The sequence below is a fragment of the Stenella coeruleoalba genome, assembly GCF_951394435.1.
Source record: "Stenella coeruleoalba genome assembly, chromosome: 17".
NCBI lineage: Eukaryota > Metazoa > Chordata > Mammalia > Artiodactyla > Delphinidae > Stenella > Stenella coeruleoalba.
In genome coordinates this window covers 15,044,853-15,066,803 of record NC_137163.1, presented here as the reverse complement: position 1 = coordinate 15,066,803, position 21,951 = coordinate 15,044,853, and the positions used below count along the sequence as shown (strand labels likewise).

General features: G+C 48.8%; 2 protein-coding genes across 2 annotated transcripts in view; one reads left to right on the top strand and one right to left on the bottom strand.

The window, feature by feature from the left end:
- The window catches only part of NTAQ1 (N-terminal glutamine amidase 1), a 247,813-nt gene that overhangs the window by 174,242 nt on the left and 51,620 nt on the right, over window positions 1-21,951 (top strand). The gene's annotated exons all lie outside the window — the stretch shown is intronic.
- KLHL38 (kelch like family member 38) lies at window positions 11,455-20,724 on the bottom strand. The gene is made up of 3 exons (XM_079901366.1): window positions 18,944-20,724; window positions 13,742-13,847; window positions 11,455-12,410 (listed from the first exon to the last, which is right to left on the bottom strand). The coding sequence occupies exons 1-3, from the start codon at window positions 20,294-20,296 to the stop codon at window positions 12,121-12,123; spliced, it is 1,749 nt and encodes a 582-aa protein (XP_079757492.1). The 5' UTR covers window positions 20,297-20,724; the 3' UTR covers window positions 11,455-12,120.

Below are 21,951 nucleotides of genomic sequence, written 5' to 3'. Positions count from 1 at the left end.
ATTTTCACTCACTGAATAACAAAATAAATCATCATTCTAGATAAAAAGAAGGAGGCAATTTTGAGGGCAAAAATATTTCCTTGAAAACTTCTTGAGAATCTAAGGCTTTGACCACATTCACTGGGACTGAGCCCTTGTAGGAAGCATGTCCTGTGCCTTTGGCATGAAAGAGCAGGTCACTGTGTCCCTATAGGATGGGGAGCCAGTGGCCAAGAATCTGAGATATATTTAGTCTCTGTTTCTATGTATCTGCAGCTACAGCTAATAGTTAGGCATTGTTTGTTAATAGGAAATAAGAGAGTTCTCTTTCTGGCCAGTTGAAGAGAGCAGGGAGTGTGGAGGCAGCAAGGAAATTAGCATTCACTGAGTACCTTTTGGGTGGGACCTCCGCTACCATGTTACATGTTACCTAATCAAGCGGAGGCTGTTTATTCTTTTTCTTTTCTTTAATTAATTTATTTTATTTTATTTAGTTTTGGCTGTGTTGGGTCTTTGTTGCTGCATGTGGGCTTTCTCTAGTTGCGATGAGCTGGGGCCACTCTTCGTTGTGGCACGCGTGCTTCTCATTGTGGTGGCTTCTCTTGTTGCGGAGCACGGGCTCTAGGCGCGTGGGCTTCAGTAGTTGTGGCTCACGGCTCTAGAGCGCAGGCTCAGTAGTTGTGGCGCACGGGCTTAGTTGCTCCACGGCATGTGGGATCTTCCTGGACCGGGGCTTGAACCCGTGTGCCCTGCATTGGCAGGTGGATTCCTAACTACTGCGCCACCAGGGAAGCCCCACGGCTGTTTATTCTTACACATACAAAGGACTTCATGGGTATGGAAGTGGAGTTTGAATTCCTCGAAGGGACTTAAGAAAGGGAGGGATCTGGCCAGATTTATTTTTTAGAAAGATAAATGGATCTATTGCTCCCGCCCTTCTGCTAGGAGTGTCCCTCCAGTCCTGACTTTGAGTGGCAGGGCAAGAGTGAGAAGAGGAGAGAATGGAGCCGGGGAGAGTAGTTAAAGGGCCTCTTTGCATAGTCTGGTGAGAAGTCCCCGTCCAGTACACCCATGAAGCATCGCCATCTCCTTCCTCCCATCCTTTCTGCTATCGTTGTCATTTAGAAGGTCATTGTAAATTTTAAACGTCACTGACATTCTTACTGTCATTGCACATTTTACTTTTATGTCTGTTAGCACTTCCACCATTCGTGGTTGCTGTTTTTGCTTTAGCCATTGATGTGGTCGTTTGAAGTGCTTCCTTCTCATCAAGCCCTGAGAAGGGGGAGAATATTATAATTCCTAAAATATACTCTGGGCAGTCATGTCCTAGTGGGGTTGAGTGACGTGCCCAGGATCTTCTTTCATGTTGGAAGATTTGGAGGGTGACTGCTCAGGATTCTGTGGTCTCATCATCACGTCCAGTTTGAAGATGAGGATAAGTGCCCACCATCCTCCGTGATGGACACAGAGATGTAAAGACCCGTCATTTGGGGACATTGTCTGTCATGGACCCCTGGAATGAGAGACAGAAGGGAGAAGAAGGGAGACGAGAAATTAACATGGTCCCAACCTCCCTTGTGAGGGAGTTGAGGGGTGAAGGAGCCGGCACGAGGTAGCAAAAACTTGGACATTTTTATCCCATCTAAATTCTGATTTTACAGGTGGGGAGATGAAGGTCCAGAGAAAGGAGGTAAATTATAACAATAATTGTTGTGAATTGTTGATTGCCAGCTACGTTATGGATGTTACCTCTTTTAATTCTTGCAGCAATCCTGTGAGGGAGTGTATTAGTTTCCTCTGGCTGCTGAAACAACTTGATGGCCTAAAACAACAGAATTGTATTCTCTCAAGTTCTGGAGGCCAGAAGTGCAAAATCAGGTTGTTGCCAGGGCTGCCCTCCCTCCGGAGGCTCTGGCGAGGACGCTTCCTTGTCTCCTCCAGTTTCTGATGGCTTCAGGCATCCTTGGCTCGTGGGCTGCGTAGCTGCAGTCTCTTGCCTTCGTCTTCACGCAGCCTTCTCCTCTGTGTCTCAGATCTCCCTCAGCCTTTCTCGTATAAGGACACTTGGCCACTGGATTTACGATTCACCCAGTTAATCCAGGATTATCTCATCCTGAGATGCTTTATGTAACTACATTTGCAAAGACCCTTTTTCCAGATAAGGTTTTATCTTTTGGGGCCATGATTCAACCCACTACAGAGTGATAGCATCGTCATCTCCATTTTGCCAAAGGGGATACTGATGCTCAGAGAGGTTGAGACCTCCCCAAGGCCACATAGTTACAGATAGCTCTTTGCAGTGCATTATATTTAAGGACAGAAACGGTAATAATGGCTAACCTACAGACAGCACTTATGTATATTAATTCAGTTAATTCTCTCAAAAACTCTACGAGGAGGCAGGTGTATTATCATAATACCCAATTTAGAGATGAGGAAACTGAGAAACAGAGAGGTTGGTTAATTTTCTCAGGGCCACACAGCCAGGCACGTTGGCCCCATCTGTGCTCTTGTCCACTCAGAAACTGCCTTATAGGCTCCTCTGCAGATGCAAAAGGTCACCACACAAGCCATTGTCAGGGGTGTTTTCAGTGGTGACTGGGTAGTTTCAAAAGGGGTTCTGAAAGGTAGGCCCCTAAGATCTAGTGGGGGAGACATACTATAGGCAAGATTACAGATCCATGGAGCTTGTGCAAACCCCTGGGCACGGGACACTGCTCTGGACATGGGATGCCTCTGACCTGTCTTGGGGCTTTCACCTCCTGGCTGGCAGCCCCATGGCATACTTCCCCTTGCTTTTGTCCTGCACTTCTCTGCTGATGGCACAGGCATCCTGTGGGTCAGCCAGGCTGGCAACTGTGCGCTCTCTCTTCCTTGCTTCCCACCTCTTCCCCTTTCTGCATCCAGTTAGTGTCCAGTTCCCCGTGGATTCTGCCATCTTGTTTCACATGTCCTCCCCTCCCTTTATTCCTCACTGTCATGTTAGTGGCCAGAACTCATCATCCTTCCCAGGGACTGGCAATAGCAGCCCATCTAAACTCTCTGGGAACTTCCCTGATGGTGCAGTGGTTGAGAATCTGCCTGCCAGTTCAGGGGACACGGGTTTGAGCCCTGGTCCGGGAAGATGCCACATGCCACGGAGCAACTAAGCCCATGCGCCACAACTACCGAGCCTGCGCTCTAGAGCCCACAAGCCACAGCTACTAAGCCCGCGTGCCACAGCTACTGAAGCCCACATGCCTAGAGCCCGTGCTCCGCAACAAGAGAAGCCACCACAGTGAGAAGCCCGCGCACCGCAAGGAAGAGTAGTCCCCGCTCGCCGCAACTAGAGAAAGCCCACGTGCAGCAACAAAGACCCAACAAAGCCAAAAATAAATATATAAAATAAATCAATAAACTCTCTGGATTTCTCCATCCTTCCCCTGGCTGCCTGCAGAGTGACCTTCCTGTAGCCCTCACCTGGACAGGGAACATGCCTTCCCCAGGGCCAGTTCACTCCTTCCTCATACTGGGCCCCCCCCACCATGCTATTCTAAAAATTTACCTTCTCTCTCCTTTGCGCTGCATCCTAATGCCCAACTGCCATTCGTCCATTCATTCATTCATTCAGCAAACCTGTTTTGATTGCTCTGTGTCGGAACCAGGGAAACAGATGTGACCAAGGCAGCCCTGTTCTCCGTCCTCATGGAACCTCCATTTGGGTGAGGGCATCAACTAAGTAAGCTCAGGAAAGCAAATAAAACAATAAATAATTATGATAAAACGTATGAAGGGAAGATACAAGGGGTGAGCAAGAATAATGCAGCGGGTGGGCTGGAGGCTGTTTTGGATATAGGGTTTCAGGAAGGGTGCTGAGGAGATGCCGGAAGATTCTTGTGATACCTGAGCCAGGTATTGTGGGTACGGTGCTTAGCAGTTGGGCAATAAACATTAGTCATCATCACTCATGGATTCCTTCACTCAGCAAACCTTTTCTGAGGGCTAATCGTTGCACCCATGGGCACAGACCCCGGTAGTCTCAGTCTCAAGTGGAGAATTATCTGGGCTCTTTCAAATCCATTAGCATTCTCAGTTTTGCCCTTCAGATAAGTCCAATAAACCTATAGCCAAAGTGGGGATTAATTCTGTTTTCTTCTCCAATACTCCACAAAAGAGAAGTGTCTCAGAGGCTCTGCTAATGAATTCTGCCATTTTCTCCTCGGTCTTATCTTGAGTATAGATGTCTCCACATTGCCTCCCTTCCAGCCCCTTTCAGAGGGTTTTGATTTTGCAGTTGCCCTGACGTGGCCTCTTGTCTCTGAATGTGAGTAGAGCCAGTGGGTCCTTTGGGGAAACTGCAGAGATAGCCTCTTGATTTCGAATAGGACCTACCTCTGTGCTTGTGTCTCTCAGACCCCTGGAATCCTTGAATCTCTGTCCTCAAAGCACCATTTTCTGGACCATCAGCTTCTTCTGGGAGTGTTACTGGAGATTTCTGGACCGCAGGGCCTGGAATCTTAATTAAACAAGTGAAATGAAGAGGAAAAGAGACTTGTGCCTATCTTTAGGGAAAACAAAACCCCAGTTCCCCACATGAAGAGAATGACGTGGTGTTTGAATGGGAGCCTAGAATTCCTATAAGACTGCATGAGAGCTGACATTTCAGAAACCAGACCCCCTCCCTCCAGCACCCACAGCATTGGCTTCTGCTTTAAGGTGCAGCCTCTCACGACGTCACCCCAAAGGCTTATGTTGGCAAGACTGAGAATGAGACATTGTGGTAACATTATGCTAACAGATTAGTTCTCTTAGATCATTTCTCATGCCTGCCCCTGGACTTCTCCTTATGGACCCTTAACTCCTTCTTGATTGGCATTTGGCAGACGTCGCTCACCTTGGACTTTGGGGAAGCTACTCGGCAGCTGTTTCTCATATACGTTGACCTTGGAATCCATTAAAGAGTTGCTAGTCCCTGTGATACGGTTCAGTTCAGCTCAGTACACATTCACTGAGTATCTTCTCAGACATGGTCCCTGCCACGAGATGCCCCTGATGAAATGGGGAGACGAGGAGGTGTCGGTGTCATGGTGGCCCAGCCTGGGACAGAGGGCGATGAGGGCTCATCAGGATGCCTTCTTGGGGGAGATGTCTATAGTGGGATGGATAGTGCCTCCTCCCCAAGTTCATGTCAACTCAGAACCTCAGAATGGGACCTTATTTGGAAACAGGGTCTTTGCAGATGTGATAAGGTAAGGATCCAGATGAGATCACACTAGATTAGGGTGGGCCCAAAGTCCAATAAGAGACAGAGAAGGACACACAAAGAAGGTCCTGTGATGACAGAGGCAGAGATTGGAGTGGTGCAGCCACCAGCCAAGGAATGGCAGCGTTTTCCAGGAGCCAGCCGAATCTGTAAGAGATGAGGAAAGATACTTCCTTAGAGCCTTCAGAGGGAGCCCAGCCCTGCCGATACCTTGATTTTGAATTTCTAGCCTCCAGAACTGTGGGAGAACAAATTTCTGTTGTTTGAAGCCACCAGGTTTGTGGTAGTTTGTTATGGCAGGCTTGGGAACCAACACAGTGTCTGAGCTGAGTCCTAAAGGAAGTGTCGGAGTCTTGCCCTCATTCTCCCATCCTTTCCCTGTTTGAACACATCTGGTTGGGAAAACTCCATCGGCCTGTGAGGTTGGTGACAGCAGGAGCCTCATTCACCCCCTTGTTCACTCCATGACCCCCATATTTACCACTGTGCTTGGCATGTAGGGGTCTCTGGTCAGTATTTGTTGCATGCATAACAGTCTATGAGTGAATGAATGAAGAAGACAAGAGTGCTCTCAGAGGAGGACCAGTTAGCAAGATGCAGGAATCAGATCCTCAGGTGTGAGAAGCCATGGCAGCCAGAGGGGAGAGGCTGTTCAGGGTTGTCTGAGTCATTTGCTCTTCCTTGGTCAAAGTGGGCTCTTAGGGAAGTTTTTCATCGGGGTCGTGCAGACTAGCCAGTAATGAGGACAGGAGCAGGACCAAATAGGGAAGAAGAGAAAGGAACTTGGCCGTGTTCACTGCCCACTCAATGTCAGACACTGTACTGTTAACGGTCTTCATCTTTCTTGTCATTCTCCAAGTAATCCCTCAGGTAGGTAAAAATGCACCCATTTTCCAGATGTGGAAACTGAAGCTCAGAGAGTCGAAGTAACCTGTCAAAAGTTGCACTGCCAGTGAGGGGCAGAACCCGAATCCAAGCCCAGGTCTCATTTGCTCCCACATTTGTGTTCTCTGCAGCACAACATGCTGCTTCCACTAATAAACAATTGTTGGCAAGGGAAGGTCATCGGGGGTCCCTGAAGCTGGGAAAGGATTTAATGCTTTCCAAGTCCAGATGACTGGAGAGGGGGGATTCTCTGAAAAATGATCCAAGAGGACAGAAGGCATGCAGAGAGTTCTGGGGACCTGGATCATCTGAAGGCCATCAGCTGTGTCCTTTTGAATAGTGTTCTTGGGGTAAAAATCAGTGTCATTTTCTTCCCCACCATATTACATACTACTCTAGTCTATGTTTTTCATTCTGCAATAATAATGTTTAAAGCTTAGACACCATCGGGGGTCCTCCCTGACTTAAAGCTCAATGCGTTTGATAATTAAGCCCTTGTTCTCACCCAGAGCAGCATGGACACCCCAGTGGTGTTTAGGACCCGTTCGTTTGTGCAGCCGCTCATTCATTCCACAACTATGTCAGCATTGTCTGTGTGCCAAGTGCTGATTGAATTTGGCCCGGGGTTTCTAGGGCACTGAGAGTCTGTCTTTGCCTCCATGAAGAGCTCCCCTTTCAGTTCCATTTGCCAGGTCTCTATGGTGCTGCAACGTGAAAGGAGCTGGAATAAAGCGGGGGAAGGGAGGAGGGTAGAAAGGTTGGAAAGGGCTCCATGGAGGAGATGGAGGCCAAGTACGAGTTCAGTAGGTGGCGCTGGGGGAGGCATCATAGCAGGAGAAGTAGCATGTGCAAAGGCATGGGGCATGTTGGAGCTGGGTGGGGAGGGTGGTGTCAGACATCCTGAGAAGGGGTTTGAATAAAGCTAGGTACAGCCCTTGCCTCTGGGACATTACAGATTTTTGTTGTAGGTGGCAAAGGTAAATTCAGTCTACCTCGGGACTTTGGTTTTAAGATGTGGATACTTGGGACTTGCTCTTGTTTACCAGACACAATGGATACAGAAGAGGATGAAGCAGGATCTTAAGGAGACCTCCTGGAGGGGAGCCTGGAGGCTCCAGGTCGGCGTTCACCTTCAAAGCCACCACTGCTCCTGGGGCGAGAGTCAGGGAGGGTTTGCATGGGGCCAGGATGCCAGCAACTCTCTCCCGCTGGGGCCATGTGGCTCTGCCAGGGGACAGCCAGTGCAGCGTCTGCTGACCATGTCCTGGTCAGTGCATGGCTGGGTGCACTGTGGCCTCAGCACAGCAGACCTTCTTCCAAGATACCTGCTGGGAGTTGGGGCTGGGAGGGGCATGTTTCAGTGCTGAAGCTAGCAGCCCCTCCAGCGCTCCACTTACCACTCCCCTGCTGCAGTTGCTTTCCTCTGATGCTGTTTTCTCTGCTGGCCCCCCTCCTGCTCACTGGGTTGTGTTGGGACAGGGTGTTTGATATTTTTGTTAATGTTTTCTTGCTTAGCGCTCAGCTCTGCTTCATTTTCCCCCCTTCCCTTGTTGCCTGTTGAGATGATCAGTCAGGCTAGTTGACATTTTTCTACTTAAAATGTTTCAATTTAACTGCTGCTGGCTAAATATATTTTGGCCTCAGCTCTGGACTGTGACTCTCCCCTCAGCCAGCGAGACCGAGGAAACTTTGTGCCAAACGCTTCTCTCTCTTTCGTTGGACTGAGATTATCCTCAGCAGATTGGAAAGTATCCCTCGTGTCCTGAGGGTCGTCGTGCAACCCAGTTCAGATATGGGCTTTGGCCCTTAGGATGCCCAGGTGTGTGAATGCACCTGTCACAGATGCATCTGATTCGATGCACGAGCTGGCCTGCCGTGTGTGTCCGAACGTGTTTGGCTCTGGTGCCATCTTTCTTTCTAAATCCCAGCAGACAATTTACATAGTTCTTCTGCGCCCCAGGGAGACTTGGACAGGTTCTGAGTAGCCACAAACTCTGGCAGCTTACTGAGACGAAGGGAAAAGAAAGTCAAGGCATTAGCAAGTCTCTGTGACAGAAGGACTATTGGAGGCCACAGGAGGGGTTTATAGATGGCAAGGCTCCCAGGCAAATAGTGCCCTCTGGACAAAGCCCTTTACCCTGCAGGCTTGACCGAGGTAGGCCGTGCCAACCAGACTCGCCAGACTCAGTTCAAGAGGGGAAAAGGGAGGGAAAGAGGGAAGGACGGACTGCCCTCCTTAGCAGAGGGCCTGAGGGGGCGTAAACTAGTGCCTACGCAGACCTACCCCTGAGTTTGAGATGGAGGTCCCAGAGACAGCGTTGATTCAGCTTCCACGTTCATTTACTAATTCTTTCATCCACTCATCATATGTTTATTGAGGATCTGCGATCCATGTGTCTGACGCTGAGCCCAGCTCCGACTCTGGGAATGCAGAGGAAAACAGGACGGATGTAAGACTCTAGAGGGGAAAACGATGATCAAGTCATCACAAATAGGGTGAGGGTCTCAAAGGGGACATATAGGAGAGCTGACCCAGGCTGGGGTGGCAGGGGGCATGGAGGGCCTACTCGATGCAGTGACTTTTAAAATCTGGAGTGTCAGGTATAAATTGAAATTACGTTAGGTGAAGAGGTGAGAGAGGTGTGTATCAGGCAGGGGCAAGAGCAAGTGCAAAGGCCCTGTGGCAACAGAGAGGAGGGGAACTAATAAAGGATGACTGAAGCAGAGATGACTGCGGGTGTGGGAGAGTGGGGAAGAGGAGTAGCAACAGGTAAGGGCAGAGAGATAGGCAGGTGCTGGGTCATGGAAGGCCCTAGAGGCTAGACAGAGGATTGGGGGCTTCGGGCAAAAGTCTCTGGAAGACTCAACATTATTTTAAGCAGGAAAGTAACACGATCAGGTCCGTGTTTTAAAAAGAATACCTGTTATTTAAGGAAGGATCAGAGGGACAGGAGTGGAAGCGGCGAGTCTATTAGGAGGCTGGTAGGAGGCGAGGATGGCTGCACTCAGAGAAGCAGCAATGAAGACAGAGGCACTGGAGGTGTTCGTGGTCTATTTCAGGGGTGTCGCGGACAGGACCTGTTGATGGATCAGATGAGGGCCATCAGCAGGACTTGAGGGAGTGAGCCACGTGGTTGTGAACTGGGGCCAGCGTTTTCAGGTGGAGGGCACAGCAAGGGTGGAAACAGAAAGTGGAGACTTGCTGGGAATTGTGAGCTGCAGGCTAGTGCTGAGGGAGGCGGGTACACGGTGGGAGATGAGGCCAGCAGCCGAGAGCGGAGAGGTGGCAGGGCCGGTGGGTGAGCGAGTTCCCTGCAGGTGGTCTGAGACAGCTGGGAAGCCTTTGGAGGGAACAGGGGAATGACCTATGCTGACTTACTTTTTATATGTGTGAAAGATCACACAGGCTGCCACGTTGAGAAGAGGTTCAGGGGCAAAGGTGGAAGCGGATAGACCGGTGAAGAAATGATGGTGATAAGTCCAGCTGAGTCAAGATGGCAGCTGGGACCAGAGACAGAGCTACGGGTGGTGAGACGCGGTCGGCCTCTGCATGTTCTTGGAACAAATGGACTGAAGTGTGAGAGAAAGAGCCAAGAGTAGTGTCCGAGGCTTTGGGCCTGAGAAGCTGGGAGAAGGTCTTGTTCTGTCCCAGGGTGGAGAAGCCTGTGGGAGGAGTTGTCTTGGAGAGGAAAGAGTGAACTTGAACATGTTTAGTTCGAGGTGTCTGCTTAACACTGACGTGGAGACGTAGGGCGAGCAGTGGAGTCCAGGCTTAGAGAAAGCTGGAAGGTCAGCAGCGTTGGGACAGTATGGAGAGCCGCGCGCTGGGAGAGCTCACGCACCCCGGGAGTGAGAGTAGATACGAAAACGGTCTCAGGGCGGAGCACTGGGGTGAGTCAGCCACCACGTATTTGCCAAGGAAACAAGGAGAGAGAATGAAGTGCAGGGAGGAGGAAGAGAAGCAAGAGCAAGTGGGTGTCCCAGAGGCCGAGAGGAGGGTATTTCAAGTTGGAGGGAGCGTCCGTGGGTCGTATGCTGCTGACTGGTCAAGTCCGCCAAGAAGTGAAAATGGGCTGCCGTGTAGGCACTGTCGGAGTCACTGGTCACTTTCACAAGTACAGTTTGAGGGAGAGGTGGGATCGAGAGCCTGAACAAACAGGTTCAAAGAGAAGAGGCTGAGCTTCCCTGGTGGCGCAGTGGTTGGGAGTCCGCCTGCCGATGCAGGGCACGCGGGTTCGTGCCCCAGTCCGGGAAGATCCCACATGCCGCGGAGCGGCTGGGCCCGTGAGCCATGGCCGCTGAGCCTGCGCGTCCAGAGCCTGTGCTCCGCAACGGGAGGGGCCCCAACAGTGAGAGGCCCGCGTACCGCAGAAAAAAAAAAAAATTGAAAAAACAAAAATTGAAAAAAAAAGAGAAGAGGCTGAAATAAGGCCAGCCAACAGCTCAGGTGACAGCGTCCAGGATGACCATCTGGGGAGGGTGTCTGGACCACAACCAAGTGGTCTGGGGAGCAGGGCAGAGCTTCAGACCCCAGCAGGAGAAAGAGCGCAAGAAATACAGACTAGGAAGAAAGGAAAAGTCCAGAACATGGACGTGGAGAGCTGGACGGGGAGGAAGGCGTCAGCTCGGGGGCACCGTGGTGCCAGGCTCAGGGCGGCAAGACTCATCCCGGGTGGGGAGAGGACTTCGCCTCCCTTGCTGGGCTGGTGGGGGGGGCAGGCCAGGATGGGGATGGGACCAGCAGGTGAAGGTCTTCTGTACCTGCAGCTAAGCGGGCGGTGGTTCTCGACCTCACTGCACGTACATTACAGTGATCTGGGCTGCTTTTCAAAAATACAGAGCTCTGGTCCCACCTGTGAGAATCCCTGTCTGTCCATCCCGAATGGGACGTGGCCCCATGTTCAAACATCTTCCCAGGTGATTGTAATGTGCTAGCAGCTTCAGCTAATTCCTGAGTTTGGGACTGAGCCAGTGTGGGAGGCTCTTTGAGGCAAAGAGGGCCATAGGGAAGGTCAGCCCTGGCATTGGAAGGGCCGTAATTGCGGTAATCTCTCAAGGAATTTGTTGGCTTTCCTCAGAACAGCAATTCTCATAACATTTACCAAATTGAAAATCCTGCTTAATTCTGTAGGTTTACAGCTCCACAGAGGCTAGAAGAAAGACATCATTTGGCACCAGAAACACACTTTATTCTGCTGGTGCAGATAATTTTGCAAACGCTGGATACCGAGTTTCACATACTCTCCTGGAATTCCGATGCACTACGTCCTAGAATGCAGAGAAACACAGTCACGGCAATTGCTCTTGCTGCCACCTGGACCAGGTGCTTCCAGAGACCCTCTTGGGTGTCTTTGCCCTCTCATTGTGAACTTCTGTGATGTTCTGGGAAGATGTGTTTTTTAATCAGCTCAGCATTTATTTCTTGCTTTGGGGAACCATTTCTATCCCATTATGTGCAGTTCAAATAGGTGGTCAATGACAACCGTTAACCCCACCTCTGCCCGTAGAGACATGATCCAGGACAAGCCAGCTCTAGTAGCACAACCTGGAAGCAGTGATTGGCTCAAGAGGGAGGCATGGAGTTCAAAAAGGGCCAATCAGCATCGTTTTGGGAGGCAGTTACTATATGGATAATGGTGAAGTTCTTCCCGAAGATGCCAAGCTAGAGAGTGTGGGTCTGGATTTATCAGTTGCCATTGTTCTCACACTGTGTGGATGAAGAAGCTTATTTGTAGAGTAGAGCCTAACAGAGATGAGGTAGAGAAGGAAGGAGGGAGAGAGGGAAAGGGAGAGAGAAAAGATAGAGGGGCAGAGACAGAGATAGAGACAGAGACAGAGAGACAGTGTTCTGTCAACAGTATGCTTGGTCCCAGGCCTCCAGGCTCTGGAACTTTCAGTTCTGTGAGCTCTCCCTACACCCTTCCAGGGTTAAGCTTTTTGGAGCTGTGTTCTGTCTCTTGCAACAAGAGCATCTTGACTAGGACAGATGACTTCTCAGTTTCTCGTGGGCCTCAGGGGGTGGTGGAGGGGTGAGGGATGCACCGGAGAGTGAGGCAGGCATGGTCAAAGAGCTTATGAGGCAGCTGCCCCTGGGACGTCCAGGTGTCAGTCTCAGGGTCGTAGCAGTCGAAGGAGGCCGAGTCCTCGATGCTACAGTCCGTGGTCAGATGCCGCCCACCCGTCACGTAGAGCTTGTTCCCCATCACTGTGGCCCCGTGGTGCATCCTCCGGTCTTTCATGTCTGCGCATTTGACAAATTTGTTGGACTGAGGGTCATAAGCAAGGATCCTCCTTGTGTAACCTGAAAAACAAATGGCATATCGACAAGGTCAGTGATGCTTATTTGGGACTGGAGGTCAGCGGTCCAGGGACCTGTCTGATCTCTGTCATCGCCTAACCCTGAGGCTGGACTCTGAGCTAAAGCGTGGAATGTTTCCATAACCTGCCCAAGGTCTTGTGTGTGGCAGAGCTGGGATTTGGACCCAGATCCGTCTGACTTCAGTCTCTGCATCTTAACTCGAAGTGAGGGCAACACTTACGTCGTTTGTTCTTAGACTGAGAGCAGAGATTCCAGTGGCCTTCTCAGCCTCGTTAGCTTTTTCATCTTTCTCATATGCTCATCCAAGAGCTTTAACAATCCCAAGATGGAGCCTTTGGGAACTCAGAAGTGGGTCCCCACGACAGCCCTATCTGGTGGGTACTCTTCTGATCCCCATTTTACAGATCAGCACACAGAGGCACAAAGAGATGAATAACTTGCCTAAGAGGGTACAGCCAGTTAGTGGCAGAGTCAGGATTTGAACCCAGGTCTATCTGACCCCCAAACCAGCCCTCTTAGCCATAGTATTATACTACAATTACAGAGAAATGATCCCTTAGCAGCTAATCTTATTTACAACAGCAAATGTTTTTCTGAGTATTTGCCCCGGGTCTGGGATAGTGCTAAGTGCTTTAGATAGATGAGCACATTTTATGATCACAACTCTGTGAAATAGGTTCATTATTTCATTCCTTGTTTGACAGGGAGAAACTTCTGGAAGATAAAAGAGCTTTGTCAAGTCATCCACACTCCCCTAGTTGGATGGGTGTACTTTTATTTTTATTTTTTTAAATTTTATATGGGGGAATTGTTGATTTACAATGTTGTGTTAGTTTCAGGTGTAGAGCAAAGTGGTTCAGTTATGTGCTTTAAAAAAGACTGTCTTGGGACATCCCTGGTGGCACAGTGGTTAAGAATCCACCTGCTAATGCAGTGGACATGGGTTCAATCCCTGGTCCAAGAAGATCTCACATGCCACAGAGCAACTAAGCCCGTGCGCCACAACTACTGAGCCTGCGCTCCAGAGCCCGCGAGCCACAACTACCGAAGCCCGTGTGCCTAGAGCCCATGCTCCGCAACAAGAGAAGCCGCCGCAATGAGAAGCCCGTGCACGTCAACGAAGAGCAGCCCCCGCTCGCCACAACTAGAGAAAACCCACGCGCAGCAACGAAGACCCAACGCAGCCAAAAGTAAATAAATAAATAAATTTATAAGAAAGAGAAAGACTGTCTCATAGAAAAACATCAGTGACCGTTTTCCCATGGGAGATGCCAAGTTCGTGTCCAGCCTCTCGATCTTCTGTTAAAACTCACCTCCCACGATGACAATCCGCTCCCCAAGTACCACGGCAGGGGCACATACATTCTTGATCATTCTCGTCTCCATTTTGAACCACGTGTTTCTGGAAATGTGATAAACCTGACAGAGAAATATAATCACGGCACTGCATTTTAAAGTGATAACGTTTTTAAAAGATAGAAATAGTAATTAAGAGGGTGAAAGAGCGGTGATTTCTCTTTCTTCTCACTTTTTTTCCCAGTTCTTAAAATGTAGTTATCTTACTGTCAGTAAACAAAATATAATTAAATAACAGAAAGAGTTAAGTGTTTGTAGTACGTGTTTGCTTACCTTGCTTGGCTCATTTCTTTCCTTTCAATGAGAAATGGAGCAACTTGGACATGCGTAAAACCAGTGATTTTTCAATCATTTTTATTTCTGGCTCATGTTTAAATTTCTAAATGTTCCAGCGTATCCGAGAGCCTCTTAAGGCCAAGAATAAATTTAGGGCTAAAAGAGGAAGGCTTTTGAACAACAGGTCATGCCTGAAAGTCATTAGAATCCTAGAAAAAAGTAAGCATGAGAAAAGGAAGAAAGAGCAAAGAGGTGGAGGCAGGAGTCCTTGGCCTTCGTCTGAAATGGAGTAGCAAATCATGATTCCCAGAACACGTGCTCCTGTTAGATCCCGCAGTTTAAAGTTTAAATGTCAAATGCCAATTAGTTCATTACTGGCAGAATTTAGCACAAGAGATATAGGCTGAAACGAAGGAACAAAATATTCCAATATTCTTGACTGGAAATTCTTTCTGTACAAAATATTTTTGCCACCATATTAAAGGCCTTATACTTTATCATTTTACCAAATTTGACCTTCACAACCATCCTATGATGTAGATACCATTACTTCCCTCTATTTTCCAGATTAGACCATTGAGGCTGAGAGAGGTGAAATGACATGCTCAAGGTCACACAGCTAGAGTAGTAGAAGAGCTGGTCTGATTGAACCCAGAATCTGTGCCTTTGTCCACCACACTCATGGCTCTGCTTGGGGCCATGGAGATGCGGCTTTTCTTTCTTTTTTTTTTTTTTAAATTTATAAAAAGCGGGCTTCCCTGGTGGCACAGTGGTTGAGAGTCTGCCTGCCGATGCAAGGGACACGGGTTCGTGCCCCGGTCCAGGAAGATCTCACATGCCGCGGAACGGCTGGGCCTGTGAGCCATGGCCGCTGAGCCTGTGTGTCCGGAGCCTGTGCTCCGCAACGAGAGAGGCTACAACAGTGAGAGGCCCGCGTAATGCAAAAAAAAAAAAAAAAAAAAAGAATTTACTATTTTAATTTGCTTTTATTTCAGTATTAGTAGTGTTTAAAGATATTTGGTGATGGTTTGTATTTTTGGCCGTGCCCCGCAGCACTTGGGATCTTAATTCCCTGACCAGGGATCAAACCCGTGTCCCCTGCAGTGGAAGTGCAGTCTTAACCACTGGACCACCAGGGAAGTCCCTTTTATAGATTTTTTAAATTGAAGTATAGTTGATTTACAATGTTGTGTTAGTTTCAGGTGAACAGCACAGTGATTCAGTTATATATATATATAACTGAATTCAGATTGTTTTCCCTTATAGATTATTATAAGGGACAGGTAGGTCCTGGTTGGTTACCTATTTTATATATGTGTGTGTATATGTTAATCCCAATCTCCTAATTTATCCCCCTGCCACCCCAGCTTTCCCCTTTGATAACTATAAGTTTGTTTTCTATATCTGTGGGTCTGTTTTTATTTTGTAAGTCAGTTCATTTGTATCTTTTTTTTTTTGTTTTTTTTTTTTTAGATTCCACAGATGAGCAATGTCATATGATATTTGTCTTCCTCTGTCTGGCTTACTTAACTTAGTATGATAATCTCTATGTCCATCCATGTTGTGTGAATGACATTAGTTTATTCTTTTTTACGGCTGAATAATATTCCGTTGTATATATATACCACATCTTCTTTATTCATTCATCTATTGATGGACATTTAGGTTGCTTCCATGTCTTGGCTAGTGTTAAGTAGTGCTGCAATGAGCACTGGGGTCATGTATCTTTTTGAATTATGGTTTTCTCCAGATGTATGCCCAGGAGTGGGATTGCTGGATCATTTGGTAACTCTATTTTAAATTTTTTAAGGAACCTCCATACTGTTCTCCATAGCGGCTGTACCAGTTTACATTCCCACCAACAGTGTAGGACAGTTCCTTTTTCTTCGGTGTGGCTTTCTTGATGGAGGCTTTCAAGACTGAAGCCCTCTTGAAGTCTCTGTCAGTCCTTAAAGTTGGTGAAGCATAGAGGAGGCCACAGCTAGAGACAGGGGCAACCACAATGGCTGTCAAGCCTCATGGTTTCGTCTGCAAATATGTAGGAAACACTCTTTGGAAACATGAGATCCTTGGAGGAAAAGCAAACACTGGTTGCATTTTACTTGAGTAAATGGCTCCTGGCTTTCTGTTCTCTATTAGCTTTGGGGATGGTTTCAAAAATAGATTAAACATTTGTTCACAATCCTCACCATACCACCAGAGAGGATGAGGCAAGGACAACAAAGGATGGTCTTTGACCCATGGAGGAAGTGATACTTTGTTATGGTAAAGGATTTGCTTAACACCATCCAGCAATAGGGGTAGAAAGAAGGCCGGGTAGAAAGGTACGCGTACACACACAATTTGCACAGTAACGCCATGGCAGCTTCGTCCTTAAAAAGAATGCTTGCGTGCAGATAAACCATCCGATGAAGAAATCTTTGAACCTATACTTGGAAATCTAACCTACTCCATCAAGTAACCCCAAGCATTCATCTTGAACGATATCTGAAAGAGTACAATTTCCATTACAAAGCTAATGCTAAGTAGATAAGAGCTTCCAAATTAATACTTTCCCCATTTTCCCCTTCTCATGACTGCGGTGTAAAAGGATCACTCACATGTTAGTGTTTTGGTTTTTGCTTTTGGGCTATTTAAGCTTCTTGTTTAATCGTCCTAAGCATTTCTTGATGAGGTAGCTTAAAAGCTTTTTTGAGCTTTGTATTTATTCTTAGGAATCGGTAACAATTTTGTAATGTGAAATCATCAACATAGTTGTTGACTTTATTTTGAAAAATAGTTTTAAAAAAATGTAGGAGGGGCTCTAGCTTTACACAGAAGCTCTTTATTACACCTGTGTTGTGTGGCCAGAGCTTGGAGGGGATCAGAACATGTCTCCCTTGGCTCAAGTCAATGAGTGGGATTTGGAACAGACTTAGAATCTGCCTAGATGGTCAGGGAAGAGTCGACAATATGGGCTGGAGAAGTGAAGGAGAGAGAAAAACAAGAAAAGGACTGCATTGAAATGATCACTTTTCTCTGTTTCCACTGGCACCGACTTAGTCTGAGCCGCCATCATCCCTTGCCTGGACCTCTAGAAGAATCTCCCAACCCTCCTTCCTTTGTCCACTCAGGCCTCTTGCAGTGCCTTCTCCACAAAGCGTCCAGAAGGAGATTCTAAAAATGCAAATTTGACAACTTCACCGACCCTGCTGCTCTTAGGCGTGAACCCCAGTTCCTTGACAAGGCCTGGAAAGCCCTGCCAGGTCAGCCTCATCTCCACACTCATCCCCCCAGGAATGTTCTGGAATTTCTGCAGGGGGGTCTCAGGGGCAGCAGTCTGGTGGAGGGGGTTGCTTGCGTGGCTTGGGAAGGGGACTGAGAGAGATTATGGGGGGACTGACTATCCCCAGCTCCGCCTTGGTGCACAGACTTGCTGCCACCTGGTCATGCTTTCGGCACCTCCAGGCGAAGGGCCGTGCCCCTTTCTGCTTCAGGGCCTTCGTGCCAGCTGTTCCCTTACCCGGGAACGCCACCCCTCCCTCAGCAGATGAGTGTGACTCCTGGTCCAGACGCAGGCTCATCTGCTCAGAGAAGCTGCCCGCCCATCTCTGTCCACGTCAGAGCCGTCTGTCCACCCTGTGCGTCCTCCTCCTTTTTTTTTTTTTTGCGGTACGTGGGCCTCTCACTGCTGTGGCCTCTCCCGCTGTGGAGCACAGGCTCCAGACGCGCAGGCTCAGCGGCCATGGCTCACGGGCCCAGCCGCTCCGCGGCACGTGGGATCTTCCCGGACCAGGGCACGAACCCATGTCCCCTGCATCGGCAGGTGGACTCTCAACCACTGCACCACCAGGGAAGCCCTCTCCTCCTCTTTTACTCTTCATCCTCACCTACCTTCTCTCTTCCTCTGCCTCTCTGCTCAAGTCAGCTTAAACCAACCTCACAGAGTTCCCTCCAAAGTTCCCTGAACCCTCACACCCTCCCTGATTCCCTCGAGACTGGTTTAGGGCACCCCTTATGCTCTTAGAGCACCCCTCTATTCGGCATCTGAATTGCAGTTGTCTCATAAGCTCCTGGAGGGTAAGTGGGATTTACTGCTCATGTCCATGTCCCCAGGGCCTTCTCTGTGGTTGGCACCCAATATAACTCCTCTAAATGAACACAGCAGATCTCAGGGGCCTCCTTGATTATCTTTATATATCACGTAGAGGCTTGAAGTTTTTCATATCTAGGTGAACTGCAGTGATTAGAACTTGTGTCAAGGTGGAAAACACCCAGTATTCTGACATTTTGATCTTTATTAATCACACTTCTCAGAGAGCTTGTTAGTGAAATTAGCATCTACCTATCATTTAAGGCAGGGGTTCCCCAACCTGGCTGTGCCTTAGACTCTCCTGTAAACGTTTGTAAACAGTAAATGTCAAGACCCCATACATAGAGATTTTGATTCAGCAGATCTGAGGTCAGGTTCCTGGGGATTTGGTAACAGACTATGGACCAGTGCTTGGGAGTCTTCTTTTAAGGCCTTACTGATTTTGGTTAGAAGCATCTGCAATATTCCTATAGGACTTCACTATCTGGCATTCGATGTGTTCTAGGTAGAACCTTTAGCTGTATCTGATGTACCTTTGTATGTATTAATCTTATACAAAAAGAATTCATAAATGGATAAAATCTGGCTGAAATTAACCTAACTTCCTTCCTTCCTTCCTTCTCTCCCTCTCTCCTTTCTCCTTTCCCTGCAACTGACAAGCATGTATGTATGTATATATGTATGTGTTTGTGTATGCAGTGTACATGTACATATGTGTATATGTGTGTATATGCATGTATGTGTGTGTGTATATATGTGTGTGTGTGTGTGCGTGTGTGTATGTGTAGCCATGGTGGGAGGGACCATTTACCTGGATAAGGCGCACAGGGTTCTGCATGATGTCCTCTCCCCCAAAAAGGTAGAGTCTTTGGTCTTTCACAGCGACTGCAGGGTGGAGGACCCCCAGTGGCATGCTGGCCATCCTCTCCCAGACGTTGCAGATGCTGTCATATCTCTCCATGGAGCCCATGACCCCCTGTCCGTCTCCAATCCCCCCGATGGAGAAGATGAAGTTCTTGTGGGCAGTGCTTCTGTGGGAGTAGCGGGCTGCCAGCATGGGCTGCCCCAACCGCCACTGATTGAATTTCAGGGAGAAGATGTAGACCTTGGGACTGGGCACACTGTTCCCCGCGTCCACCGCCATGCCTCCCAGCAGGTAGATGCTGTGGTGCAAGGTGACGGCCGAGGCCTTATACAGCCGGGCCGGGAGTTTGGCAAGGCTCTGCCATTGGCCGGTCTGTCCGTCGTACAGCAGGACGTCCCTGGTGGTCTGCTGGTTGTCCTTCCTTCCACCCAAGAGGATGAGGAAGTCTTGGTAAGAGTTTCTTGGGGGGACATGCCACAGAGGTTGGAGGCCCGGGGCACTGGTGGTGCTGTACGGAGAAAATATCTGCCTCTTGGCTGTCTCCAAGATGGTCTGGCAGGGGGGCGAGGACTGCAGGAGGGCGTCGTTGGCGATGAAGTGGTAGAAGAAGGCTGGGTGGACGTACTGCAGCCTGACCTGCTTGAACAGTTCCTGCATGTATTGCTTCCGGGTCTGGAGGTCATGCTTGATCCAAACCATGAGGGCCTCGAACACCTTCTCCTCCTCCGCACAGAGCCCGTCATCTCCCAGGTAGTCTATCAGTTCCAAGGCCCAGAGCTCCTTCAAATCAGCCGATGCGGCCACCTCTGGGAAGTACGTCAGGGCCACCTCCCTGGCTTTCTTCCTGAGGGTCTCACAGCTGAAGATTTCAGAGAGTCTGATCATGCCCAGGCAGTTGCTGGGGGCCAGCTGGCTCTGGAGGAAGGAGGAGCAGGCCTCAAGCAGCCTGGGGTACTGCAGCATGGAGGCGGCCTCCATCAGGGACAGGACGCCTTCCACTGTGATGTGTGCCTCGCCTGTGTACACATACAGGATGATCCGCTCCAGAGTTGCGGAGTCGAGGCCTTTCAGCTGGACTTTGGGCTCGCTGCTCTCCCGGAAGTTGCTGCAGAACATGGCCCGGAAGTAGGGGCTGCTGGAGGCCAGCACGCTGCGGTGGCAGGGGATCTCCCAGGCCCCCGTGCAGATGCTCACATCAGTGAGGATCCTGCTTTGCCTCAAGCCATTGAGCTGCCTCAACAAGTCAGAGGAGAAGTCATGGTCTTTGAAGAGCAGCCCATCTGGCGATTCCTCGTCCATCCTACAGAGATGGGGAGAAGTCCCGAGAGGGAGCACGTGCTGGAGGGTTTAGCTGCGGCAGCTCCAAGACTTAGAGCACCTATGTCCGTTCACCAAGACGCCTGTGGGTATTGCCAAGAATATGGCTCAGTGAAGACCAGAAAGGGAGACCACCTGTGGCGTGGGCCTCACAGCTGACACCTCTCTTTTAGGTTACGATTACTCTCAAAGGTAACAGGCAAATAGCATCTGCGGACAGTCTGAGAAAAACAAAACAAAACAAAACAAGAAAAACCAAAAAAAAAAAGAAAACGTGGTTGGATAAGTTGGGCAAGTTGAAGGTGGCAAATGGTCACGTGGTCTGAAATGTTAACCTGAAGCAAGATGACAGTCTGTGCATTTGACCAGCAGAAGTCTGTGAACCTTTCTCCAGCTTCTCAGCATGTCCGTTATTTAGTAAACTCATCTAAACATCTTTCTGGGTGTTAGTCATTCCCCACAGATGTCATTCTGGGGGTGTGGCCTCTGTAACAAGACAGAAATGAGGGATGAAAGTGGACCTTTGAGATTTTTTTTTTTCTTTTTTAAAGCATGACTTCACAGAGTCCTGTGGGTTTTGTTTTTAAAATGAGGTAAATAGAAAGCAGAGACCGAACAATACCCTGGACAGGGTTTATTGGATGACATCTGGCTGCCCATCTACCTGCAGAAGAATTAAACATTCGAGCTATTTACCTTGTTTTGCTGCAGTGACATCCACCGATACCTGGTCCGGCTGGTCCCTCCGGAGAGTTTCCACCTCTCGCTCCAAATGAAACCATAAACCCAGGCCTTTCCTTCAGTTGGCAAATAATTTGTCCTGGGAGAATTCTGGATTTGTTTATGCCGAAGGCACTTTCACAGTTTTCTAGACCTTTGTGAAAGAACTGCTGGGCAGGGAGACAGTGTATACATTCCAGGGCTAAGAATAGTTGCATATGTACTTTCCACTGTTATGACATGTGACTTTCCAGTTGCCTTTTGCAGCAAGCCGAGGGCCTGCAGCGCTGGTGCATGCCCACATGCCTTGTTTCTTTGGCAAGTGTTTACATCGGCAGAAATAGATCTGGAGGAACGGCTTCTCTTAGAGAAGACTTTGCTGCCCACTTGGACACATCCTGAGTCCCTTGTCCTAAAAGTGCCTGGGAATTCTAGATGTCTGTAAACAGGTTGCCGTGACCTGGGGAAAGTCGCTGAAGATAGTCCTGGGCAAGTTGAAGGTGGCAGATGGTCACAGGGAAGCCAGAACATGGGCCCAAGGGTGTTGTTTAGTGGGTCTCTATTTCCTACTGTCTGCTGGCAGGATCGTTGCAGAGGGCTGAGAGTTCCTCCTCCAGGCTCCAAGGTGATGGTGTCTGTGATGAAACTTGTTTTAAATATTTGTGGAGCATCCCAGAGTTTCTAGCCGTGGGAAAGACCAAACCTTTATTGATCCTCCGTATGACGGGGGCTTCTGTTTTAAAGTGGCAAGGGCAGTAGTCTTGTGGGTCATACCTGCTTCTCACAAGACCCCTGCTGACTATTCATCAGTTAGTTTGTTATAGTTCAGGTTTGCTTTTCTGTTTTATTTTTCCATTTTCTCCCTTCAGGGAGGCTTGTGCTAGAGGAAGGAGGCAAAATATGTTGCTCCAGGAGAG

Bases quoted from the DNA above. Each gene is read 5' to 3' on its own strand.
- KLHL38 (XM_079901366.1), bottom strand. From the start codon at position 20,296: ATGGACGAGGAATCGCCAGATGGGCTGCTCTTCAAAGACCATGACTTC. The intron at 13,848-18,943 runs GTAAATGGTCCC...TTTCTCTGTCAG, and splicing joins ACCCTGTGCGCCTTATCCAG to GTTTATCACATTTCCAGAAA. The intron at 12,411-13,741 runs GTGAGTTTTAAC...TTTGTTTTTCAG, and splicing joins GCGGATTGTCATCGTGGGAG to GTTACACAAGGAGGATCCTT.